This window comes from Artibeus jamaicensis, unplaced genomic scaffold, assembly GCF_021234435.1.
Source record: "Artibeus jamaicensis isolate MK-2021 breed Jamaican fruit bat unplaced genomic scaffold, CSHL_Jam_final contig_885, whole genome shotgun sequence".
Classification (NCBI taxonomy): domain Eukaryota; kingdom Metazoa; phylum Chordata; class Mammalia; order Chiroptera; family Phyllostomidae; genus Artibeus; species Artibeus jamaicensis.
The window spans coordinates 340,793-353,079 of record NW_026522001.1 but is presented as its reverse complement, the minus strand read 5'-3'; the positions used below and the strand labels follow the sequence as shown (position 1 = coordinate 353,079).

Sequence of the window (12,287 nt, the reverse complement as noted above, 5' to 3'; positions counted from 1 at the left end):
TAAATGTGTGCAAGTAAATTAGGGTAGAGCCATCTTTTTTACCAAATGGGAAAACAGAAGGTCACTTAGATGTAAAATGTCACAGGAGATATTTGCAGAAATTGAAATGTACTGTAAATTGAAAAGTCAGTTTTGAAAAATAAGTTTTAAAAGTATCCTTCTTTTTTTTCCCTTTCAGTTGGCTCTGGTGTCACTTTGACAAACCACCATCTATGTGGGTTTTTGTTTTGTTTTGAGCATCTTATATTCTACCCAACACTCATCTTATATATTTCCTGGTCTAGTCCTAAAATCTGTTCTTTTCTAGTCATAAAAAATAAATGTGTTTGAGTAGCACAAGGAGAGATAAAAGAAGGATTTCTCTTTTCTAAATGTTTCCATAAGATTATAAAGTAATAAGGTTTAGAATAGCACTCATATGTTACAGGTAAACCATCTGCTCATCAGTAGTTTTATGTAATTAAGAAATTAATTTATCATTCATATATTAATAGTTAAAAATAGTACTAATCAATAACAACAAAACAATTTGAAAGTATGCAAGTGAAATGAGAATGGTACTGGATTTTTCTGTAGCTGAGAAAGTTGGGAATTCACTTAAATAAAAAGTCATTTATCACACTCATAGAATACTAAGTGGGTCTTCTGCAATCATATTCAACTGTTAGATCCAGTACTTAACAATAGTGGATTTGGGCAGGGGGTGGTTAAAAGAAACTTTTGAGATTTTGACCCTTATTTAACTTTTTATTTATCTGACTTATTAAGTAGAGAATGCTAACTTAGTGTATGGACTATGTAACTCCTTAGTCAGTATTCAGAACAGGAATATTATTGTGTATGTGATAAATATAACCCAACATGTACTGAAGCTAGTCAGTTGTTAAGCGATTCCAAAAAGAAAAATCGTCATGGAAATAGTTGTTATTTGGATTTTAGGTAATCAATGTTCTAGGAAATTATTAACTGATTTCATAACTCCTTCATATGTACTTATTACAGATTCTAGCTCTATTATTCTGTTCCATTTTTGTCATTATAGAACAGTCTACAGATTGATGGAGCAGTTCAACTATTCCAGAGTCTCTGAATTTGTGTTACTTGGACTTACTGATTCTCCTGTGCTCCAGATTTTCTTCTTTGTGATGTTTTCCATTTTTTATTTAATGACCATGCTGGGCAACTGCCTGATTTTGCTCACGGTCTTGTCTACCCCACAACTTCACTCCCCCATGTATTTCCTGCTAAGCAATCTCTCTCTCATTGACATGTGCTTGTCCTCCTTTGCCACTCCAAAGATGATCACAGACTTCTTCACTCAGCGCAAGACCATCTCCTTTGAAGGCTGCATTTCTCAGATCTTCTTATTGCACCTCTTTACTGGGACTGAGATTGTGCTGCTGATCTCTATGTCTTTTGACAGGTACATTGCCATATGCAAACCTCTCCGTTATTCAACAATTATAAGCCACAGAGTATGTGTTGGGCTTGTGGTAACTTCTTGGACAGTGGGCTTCCTGCATACAATGAGCCAGTTAGCTTTTACTCTCTATTTACCCTTCTGTGGTCCCAATGTTATAGACAGTTTCTTCTGCGACCTTCCTTTGGTCATCCAGCTGGCTTGTATAGATGTGTATGTTCTTGGAATCTTTATGATCTCCAGCAGTGGTGTGATTGCTCTTATAAGTTTTCTACTTTTGCTTTCCTCCTACATCATTGTTCTTGTTACTATAAAGGATCACTCTTCCACAGGATCATCTAAGGCTTTTTCTACCTGCACTGCACATTTCATTGTTGTGTTACTGTTCTTTGGACCCTGCATCTTCATCTATGTGTGGCCTTTCACAAACTTCCTGGTGGACAAAGTTCTCTCTGTTTTCTATACCATCTTCACTCCCTTTTTGAATCCACTTATCTATACTTTGAGAAATCAGGAAGTGAAAACAGCTGTGATGAAGAAACTAAGTAACCGATATTTAAATCTTAGGATGACCACATTAAGATATCCAGTGCAATGAACAGAGATCTCCTGTATGAGAGTTAGTATCATAGTTTTGTTCTTGATGCAATAGAAAATTAAACTTAGAAATGGCTTTTCAAGTCATTTAGTCTAAAATCATGAAAATAAAAAGCCAGATTGAGAGATATGAAATATCTCGCTTAAAAGACAGTACAGTATTTGCCATCCTTTGAGATTGTAAAGCCATTTTAAAACCTGTTAAAATATATGTTATTTTCATAGAAAAATGCACATACTATAAAATTTGTGAACATAAAGTCAGGGATTTGTAGATGTGAATTCTATCAATGTACTTTAGATTAATACTACTTAGAGAAGCCTAAGATAAGATATTGCTCATTTGTCTTCTAACTCAGAACACACCACTCAGCTTTACATCCTTGTGGTACTTGGATGGTATCCATATGTAGGACTCTAATTTCGAGTATTGGGCAAAACAGGGTTTTTCATAACAGCAGAGCATTTTCATGGAAAAATTGATATTGTGAAGAGATTCTTTTGAATACTCTTAAACAATCTTGATTCAGAGTGTAATTGAGTTCTGGGTCAACTTTCAACAAAAGTGAATAGTTTGGAGTATCTGAGATTTCATAATACAGTTTCTTAATAGGTATACAATTGCTACAACACTCAATAATTGACATAGCAGGTAATTAATCAAATGGAATTTTTTAAAGTTTAAGCCATAAAAACCTTGCTAAATATCACAGATATGATGAATTCACTTAATACTAAGACAAAACATTTGGAAAATTATTAACTATTAAATTTATGACATGTTTTTAATCTCCAAATAAAATATTCAAAAGTTTTATTAGTCTTAGTATGCATTTTGGATCTCATTTTCAATATAATATAAACTGTGGAAGGAAAAGATGAAAATAATTTAACAAATATATAGCAGAATTATTCCAAACTTGGTTTATTACTGATGAAGTTAAATGTATTTTTTATTACAAGATGGTCTTTGAAAATTAACTGGCTAATTAATTTCCCTAACAGCTAAAGAACCTAAGGTCCAGAGAGTTTACAGAGCTAGCTCAAGCCTGAATCACTGTAAGAGGCAAAGGTCATTACTCCAAAGATACATGGACATCATAATAAATCTTAGATCTGTCATTTCCTAGTTGTGTTATCCTGGGAGATTCACTTTACCTCATTATCTCTTCTTAATATCTAATACAAGGATAATAAAAGTGGATTAATTGTTTGTTGTGGCTTTTATGTAGAGTGGACACAGAATGGATTGTAAAAATGTCATTTCCTCATTCCTTTCCCATCCCCATAGATACATACAGTACATCTTATTTTTAAGTAGTATGCCTTTGAATAATAATTGTATTCAGGCCAAACCACTAGCAAACAGAATTTGATAGTTTGTTTGTTGGTTTTTTGTTTATTTATTTATTTATAAATTGCTGTTCAAGTACAGTTGTCCCCATTTTACCCCCACTAATCCCCCTCCCTCCCATTCCTACCTGATGCTTTAATTTTAGAATGCCTTTAAGACTTAAGACTGTGGCTTGTTAAGACATATGGCAGAAAATAGAGAACTTTCCAGTTTTCCATTTCTAACTTGGGGGTGGGGAACTATTTTAAATTGCCTGATACTTAGAGATTTCTACGAATAACAATACTGACAGGTCGTATCTCCTAGAACTTACTAAAGTGTAAGAAAAAAATTTAGGATAATATCTGTCATCATGGATTCAGACACTTTGCAAGTACTTTGAGAAAAATATGAGCTTCCAACTTGCAAAGACAGAAATGGCATTAATAGTTTCTTATATTTATCTTTAACTTTTAAGGTCTCTGCATGTTTTAGCTCAAACAACCTCCAAGTGAAATATTTAATATCTGAAATTAAATAATCTGCAAAAGTTTATGAAGAAATGTAATATTGGATCTATGTATTTTAGTCAAATCATAAATTATTTCTTCTTGCTTCAAAACTAGTCATACAAATGAAAAAGGTCAAGGTAGGTACATGTTTTTGTCACATTTCCATTATTCAGCAAAAATTATCATCTTTGTTTAGAATGTGGACCTTGCTTCTAAAATTTCAATCTTTGGTTCAATAATTATTTATATGCACCCCTTTGTTTAAGCTCTTACTGGGTGCTGGGGATCCATTGAAGTACAAAGTCTGTTTCTCTGTCTTTGAGGGACACATATTTAGCAATTAGGTAGGATCAGTCAGTTTTAGGTTGAATTCCAGTCCCACAACTTTTTTGTTGTGGAACCTTGAGCGAACATGTTTCTAAGACTAAGTTTCTTAATCTGTAAAATGTGCACATAGTGTTTAACCCCTAGAGATTGTGTGAAAGTTAAGCCAAAACACATGTAACATAACTAACAGTACTTGGTCCTCATTAATATTTAATAATACTAATAATATTGTTATTGTTGTCGTATTAAGTTTTGTGTAAAAATCATCAGGATACTGGAGTGGAAAGAGATGTGCTTACTTGACCTTAAAAGGCATGGTTTTAAAACTGTAATAGGGTGTGTCAATTTACTTAACATTAATTAATGTTGAAATATTGGATTTGTGCCAATTATGAATCTTTTGTGCATTTCTATAGTTAATACTGTCCTTTGTTTGCCTATGTTTTTCAAAAAAAGTATTATATTTTTGAGATTTCTTATTTATTTTAAGTTGAAATATATTCCAAGTTTGCATGAAAGGGAAAAATAATAATTACACAATGTTTAACAGATCAGCATCTTGTTTTATTACAATAACATTTAAAAATAAAGTTACATAATTAAAAAGTGATAAAATTTACTTACATATTTTATGTCTTTTACCTATTCATAATATAGTAATTCAATGCTTTAAAATATTTAAAATATGAACTGGGAAATAAGTAATGATAATTCTTCATTTTATGTATAGCACACTAATAAATAAGTTTCAACTATAGGTAGCAAGACTTTGCTCACATATATAAAAATATAAAAGAATAATTTATTTGGAGACATGGTAGAACTATTGCCCAGGATATTGTTAAGTTTGGTACCATAAAATTGTAGCATTAGACATGTCATCTGAGTAAGATATTCCTGAAGTTTTAGGGTAAACATGTAATCTCTATCTGGGACTTCTTGTGGTAGAGCCCATTTCTGTGTCCTCATAGTGTATTTTGATAACTATACTTTAATATAGTTGCTTTTCTTTGAGCTCTTATGTATTTTATGTTGTGTTTTTGAATTTTTTTATGAGAAAACTTTGGGCTTCACTGAACATCTAAAGGGGTCTTTGGTACATTTGTGCGTGTGTGTATACACACATGTGCATGCACACACAACTATGAACTTCTGGAGTGAGGATTGTAAAAAGCACCATTAAAGACAGATAGTCTCATCTGAATTCAGCTGTGCATCACCTACTAGTTTTGTGATTTGGAGCAAATTTAATTAACCCCTCTAATCCTAGTTTTCTCATCATTCTTAAGGAGGCAGTGTTTGCAGGCCAACAGGCTGCAAGCCACAATAGCCTGCATTTTCAACATGTTTTGTCTTCTTTCAAAGCTTTGTAAAGAAATCAAACTAATTAATAAAACTAAAAAGAGTTTTCACACACAAAAAATACAGCTTGATGAATTTTCTTAAAAAAACAAAAACAAGACAAACACAAACCCTCCAAACTTAGGCCAGAATTCTAAGCTAGTTTTTAGATCAGGCAAGTACCAGAGTTTTTAGATAAGGCAAGTACCAGAGGTTCCATCTCGGCCTCATTTTCTATCAGGCCACTCCATTCATGTGTATTATGCCAGCAGATTGTCATCCTTAATACAGAACTTAAAATGCTTCATATGCCTTTTCATCACCATACCTATAACTTGTCCAGCTTCAACTCTCACTCTGAGATAATCCACTCTTTTTTTAAAAAATATTTTATTGTTTATGCTATTACAGTCTCCCCAATTTCCCCCATTTTACCCTCCTCCACCTAGCCTATCCCCACTCCCAAAGTCAATCACCATGCCCATGGGTCATGCCTGTATGTTCTTTGGTTAATCCCTTCACCATTTTTCAACTGGTCTTCACTTCCCCTTCCCCTCTTACAGCTGTCAGTCTGTTCCATGTTTCTATGCCCTTGATTCTATTTTTGCTCATTAGTTTATTCTGTTCATGAGATTCCACTTATAAATGAGATCATGTGGTATTTGTCTTTCACCAGATGGCTCATTTCACTTAGCACAATAGTTTCCAGGTCCATTTATGCTATTGCAAAAGGTAAGAACTCCCTTTTTACTGCTGCATAGTCTTCCATTTTGTAAATGTGTCACAGCTTTTTTAACCACACATCTAATGATGTGTGGCAGTTAGGCTGTTTCTATCACTTGACTATTGTAAATAATGTTGATATGAACATAAGGCTGCATATATTCTTTTGAATTAATGTTTTGGGACTTTTAAGATATATTCCCAGAAGTAGAATTGCTGGGTCAAAAGGCAGTTTCACTTTTAATTTTTTTGAGGAAATTCCATACTGTTTTCCACAGTTGCTGTACCAGTCTGCATTCTCCCTACCAGTGCAAAGAATTATAAGCTAGCAAAGTTGAGCATTTTCCCATATATCTATGGGCCTTCTGCATGTCCTTCTCAAAGTGTCTATTCAATTTCTTTGAGATAATCCACTCTTGTCTCCAACTTTGGATGGCTCAGTCTTAAAAAACAGCATTCATTAAATCACCTGGGAACAGTAACTTTCTTACAAATTATTTCTACATGAGGATTTAAGCCAAGTGGGGTATAAGAAATGTGTTTTATTTCTGTTTTCTAATTCTTTCTCCTCCTATGTCCTGATTCTTTTTCCTTGACTGCACTCCAGTAGGAATCTGCTTTTAATTATTTGCATTTCATTGTACATTGAAAAGCTATGTTAGTTCTTCCAAGTGTATCTTTAATTGCAGGGGGATAGGATTGGCTTCTTGTTGAAGTAGTTCAATCAGTAGAGAGATGAATTATCATAAGTAAGGTTTTCTGCCTTTGTCAAACAGATGACACCTTTCTCTCCTCTCTCAGTAAAGATAATCCAAGAAATGTTTTTTGCCCCCTTTTACATATCAGGAACTTTTGTGTTCTTTGTAAACAGAAGTAATAAGACATTATACCTACCCTTAAGAGATTATAAAAGATTATACTTAATTTTAAAAAGCTGGTGAAAATGAATGATCATAATTAGCATGATATGTATTTTTAGTAACATGAAGAGTTAGGAAAAAGCATGTCTAAATGTGCCTCCAGAGTTAGAGAAAGTTTCTGAGATGGAGTGCTCAATCAGAATTGAAAGGCTAAGTTGGGGGAAAATATGCCAGAGAGTAGGAACAGCATGGGCCAAAGCAGAGAATGATAAAAATGTCAAGGGAACTCAGGAGTTTGATGTCATTTACTAATTTTAGAAAACAGGATGTAGAGTCACTAGTATTGGAAAGAGAGACTGTGTTGAAGGAAGGTGGCCAGGAAATAGGATGATAGATATGAGTATATTGTAGAAATAATGGGGAAGTACTGAGTAACTGAGAGCAGATTATAAGCAGCAGGCTAGCTTTGGCCAGTTCCTGTTGTGAGAACTCTTTACAGCATTCTCAAGTAATTTTATGGAAGTTCTGTCTTGTTTACTTTTTCTATGGTGGATAAAAGTGTGCTAAACATATAGTCTGCACTCTGCATTGGAGCTACAGGAGAAAAGTTATCCCACTTCTTCTTAACGCTTGCCAATCTCTCCTGTACAACCTTGAATTTGCTTACTTGACCAGCATAATGAAACATGGTGAGCTGACTTGCAACTGTTAGCCCAGTAATCTGTGGAAATAGAACCTCCTTTTGCCTCTTCTTTTCTTTTTCCATAATCTTGCACATTGAAGCTATTTTCCAGGATGCCTTCTCCTGCCATACCCTGAAATGACCTTATTGATGCCTGCTCCCCTGAATGGTATGTGGATGAATTTTTCTTGGGGTACGACAAGGAAGTTGGTGGAAGACTTTATATTAAGGCAACTGAGACTACCTGGGGCTTGGTGAAGAGAGTAGGAGAGATTACAGAGGAGACCTAGGCATTCCTGGTGAGGCATATACTGCTAAGAACTTATCTCTCTAAGAGTGAAATATTCTGATTTAAATAAAATTATTATTAATTTATTACAGTTGTCCCAATTAACCCCCTTTGCCCTCCTTCACTCAGCCTATGCTCCATTCCCAGTCAATCCTCACACTGTTGCCCATGTCCATGGGTCATTCACACATGCTCCATGATTGGTCCCTTCTCCTTCTTTCCACTATTCTCCCTTTCCTGCCTCCCTTCTGGTCACTATCAGTTTGCACCATGCTTCTATGTCTCTGGTTCTATTTTGCTCATTAGTTTATTTTTGTTCATTAGGTTTCTTTTATAGGTAAGTTCATATGGTGTTTGTCACTGTCTGGCTTATTTCACTTAGCATAATATTCTCCAGTTCCATCCATTTTGTCGCAAAAGGTAGGAGTTCCTTCTTTCTTTCTGCTCCCTAGTATTCCTCTGTGTAAATGTACCACAGTTTTTTGGTTCACTTACTTACTGATGGGCACTTAGTCTGTTTCTAGCACTTGGCTATAGTAAGTAGTGCTGCTACAAACATAGGGTTGCATAAGTTCTTTTGAATTGGTGATTCAGACCTCTTAGGGTATATTCCCAGCAGTGGAATCATGGGATCAAAAGGCAGTTCCACTTTTAGTTTTTTGATGAAATTCCATACTGTTTTCTGCAGTAGCTGCATCAGTCTGCAGTCCCACCAACAGTATACTAGGGTTTCCTTTTCTCCAAATCCCTGCCAGCACTTGTTTGTTGATTTATTAATGATGATCATTCTGAGCAATGTGAGGTGATATCTCATTGTGGTTTTAATTTGTGTGTCTCTGATTAGTGACATTGAGCATCTTTTCATATGCCTATTGGCCATCTGTGTTGCCTTGGGGAAGTCTATTCAAGTGCTCTGCCCATTTTGAAAGGGTTGTTTGTTTCTTTGGTGTTGAGTTTTATAAGTACTTTATAAATTTTGGATATTGACCCTTTATAAGATGTATCAGTGGATATGTTCTCTTATTCTGTGGGTTGTCTTTTTATTTTGTTGATGATTTCCTTTGCTATGCAAAAACTCCTAGTTTGATGCAGTCCTCTTGGTTTATTTTTTCTTTTGTTTTCCTCACCTGAGGAAATTTATCTGATAAAAAATTTCTGTGAGCAATGTATGAGATTTTGCTGCCTATGTCTTCTTTTAGGACTTTCATGGTTTCTGGTGTAACATTTAAGTTTTCGATCTATTTTGAATTTATTCTTGTGTGCTGTATAAGAAGGTGGCCTGTTTTTACTTTTCCACACATATCTGTTCAATTTTCCAAACAGCATTTTTTTAATAAACAATTTTTAGCCCATTATATGGGCTTGCTTTTTATGTCAAATATTGATTGATTATTAAGGTGTGGGTTTATTTCTGGGCTCTCTATTCTATTGTACTATGTCTGTTTTTATGCCAGTACCAGGCTGTTTTGATTACTATGAACTTGTATTGTAGTTTGATATTAAGTAGCATAATTCCTCCAACATTGCTCTTTTTTCTCAGAATCACTGTTTCTACGCAGGGCCTTTTGTGATTCCATATAACTTTTTGAAGTCTTTGTTCTGATTCTGTGAAATACGTCATTGGAATCTTGAAAAGAATTGTGTTGAATCTATAGATTGCTTTGGAAAATATAGACATTTTAATGATGTTAATTCTTCCTATCTGTGAACATGATATTTGCTTCCATTTATTGGAAGCATCTTCTTCTATTTCTTTCTTCAGTGTCTTATAATTTTCTGTGTATAAGTCTTTTACACCCTTGGTTACGTTTATTCCTCAGTATTTTATTCTTTTTGAATAATTGCAAATGAGATTGTTTTCTTAATTTCACTTTCTATTATTTCATTATTGGCATATAAAAATGTAACTGATTTCTGGATATTAATTTTGTATTCTGAAACATTCTTGAATTCATTTATCAGTTCTAGTAGTTTCTTGGAGGGATCTTTAGGGTTCTCTATGTACAGTATCATGTCATCTGCAAATAAAGACAGTTTTATATCTTCCTTTCCAGGTGGGATGCTTTTTATTTCTTCTTCTTGTCTGATTACTGTGGTTAGAACTTCCAGTACTATTTTGAATAAGAGAAGTGAAAGCAGACATCCCTATCTTGTTTCCAATCTTAAAGTAAATGCTTGTAGTTTTTGCCCATTGAAGATGATGTTGGCAGTGGGTTTGTCATATATGGCCTTTATTATGCTTAGGCATGTTCCCTCTATTTGTACTTTGTTGAGAAATTTAATCATAAATGGGTACTGGATTTTATCAAAAGCTTTATCTGCATCTATTGGTATGATCGTGTGGTTTTTACACTTCATTTTGTTTATGTGGTGGATCACATTTATTGGTTTTTTAATATTGTACCAACCTTGCATTCTTGGAATAAATCCCACTTGATCATGGTGTATGATCTTTTCAATGCATTGCTGTATTCAATTTGCTAATATTTTGTTTAGGATTTTAGCATCTATGTTCATCAGATATATTGTCCTATAATTTTTTTTGTAATGTCTATCTTATTTTGGAGTTAGGTTAATGCCAGCCTCATAAAATGAGTTTAGAAGCCTTCCCTCCTCTTGAATTTTATGAAATAGTTTGAGAAGGAGAGGTGTAAGTTCTCAGAATATTTGGTCAAATTCACGAGTTAAGCCATCTGGGACAGGGCTTTTGTTTGTTGGGAGTTTTTTTTTTTATTACTGCTTCAATTTCATTAGGTGTAACTTTTCTATTCAGATTCTCTGACTTTTCCTGATTTATATTTGGAAAATTGTATGTTTCTAGGCATTTATCTGTTTCATCCAGGTTGTCCTGTTTGTTGGCATATAATTGTTCACAATATTTTCCCACAATTCTTTATACTTCTTCAGTTTCAGTTGTTATTTCTCCTCTTTCATTTCTGATTTTATTTATTTGGGTCCTTTCTCTTTTTACCTTAGAGTCTAGTTAATGGCTTGTCAATCTTGTTTATCTTTTCAAAGAACCAGCTCTTGATTCAATGATTTTTTGTATCATTTTAAAGACTCTATTTCATTTATTTCTGCTCTGACCTTTATTATTTCCTTTCTTTTATTCACTTTGGGCTTGGTTTGCTGTTCTTTTTTATGTTCCTTTAAGTGTGAAGGTATATTGGTTATTCGAGCTTTTTTTTGGTTTGTTTGTTTGTTTGTGTTTTTTTTTTGAGGTAGGCCTGCAATGAATGCTATGAATTTCCCTCTTAGGATTGCTTTCCCAGTGTCCCACAAATTTTGAATTGCTCTGCCCTCATTTTCATTTGTTTCAAGGTATCTTTTGATTTCCTCCTTGATTTCATCATTGACCCATTCATTGTTTAATAACATGTTGTTTAGCTTTCATATCTTTGGGTGTTTTTCAGTGTTCTTCTTGTGATTAATTCTTGCTTCATAGCACTGTGGTCAGACTAGATGTTAGTATAATTTCAATCTTCTTAAGTTCATTGAGACTTGTTTTGTGTCCCAACATGTGGTCTAGCCTAGAAAACATGCCATGTGCACTTGAAAAGTATGTATATTCTGCTATTATGGGGTGAAATGCTTTGAAGATATAAATTAAATCCATCTGATCTAGTATGTCATTTAAGGTCACTGTCTCCTTATTGATCTCCTGTCTGGAAGATCTAGCCATTGAAGTCAATGGGATGTTAAAACCCCAACCCTGACTGCATTTCTGTCGATTTTTCCTTTTATGTCTGCCAAGCTTTGCTTCACATATTTTAGGGGCTCCTATGTTGGGTGTGTAAGATTGTTGGATTGTTCCCTTTATCATTACATAGTGTCTTTCTTAGTCTCTTACTATAGCCTTGGTTTTAAAGTCTATTTTGTCAGATATAAGTATTGCTACCCCAACTTTTCTTTCTTTTCCATTTGCATGAATTATCTTTTTCCAACCCTTTACTTTTAGTCGGCCTATATCTTTTGATCTGAGATGGGTCTCTTCGAGGCAACATATACATGGGTCTTGTTTTCTTATCCATTCAGGTACTCTATATCTTTTAGTCAGAGCATTTAAGCCATTTATTTTTAAGGTGATTATTGATAGATACACATTTAGTGCCATATTATTGTTAGACTGTTTTCCTCATTTTTTTCTCTTTTTCCTTCTCTTCTTCTTAAAGGAAGCCCTTTAACATTGGTTGCAGTATTGAT

The 12,287-nt window shown here is 34.0% G+C and overlaps 1 protein-coding gene across 1 annotated transcript; it reads left to right on the top strand.

The window, feature by feature from the left end:
• Positions 1 to 1,058: 1,058 nt before the first annotated feature.
• On the top strand, positions 1,059 to 2,018 carry LOC119047419 (olfactory receptor 4K2). Its single transcript, XM_037142858.2, has one exon. The coding sequence runs from the start codon at positions 1,059 to 1,061 to the stop codon at positions 2,016 to 2,018; it is 960 nt and encodes a 319-aa protein (XP_036998753.2).
• The last annotated feature ends 10,269 nt before the right edge of the window (positions 2,019 to 12,287 follow it).

Bases quoted from the DNA above. Each gene is read 5' to 3' on its own strand.
- LOC119047419 (XM_037142858.2), top strand. From the start codon at position 1,059: ATGGAGCAGTTCAACTATTCCAGAGTCTCTGAATTTGTGTTACTTGGA.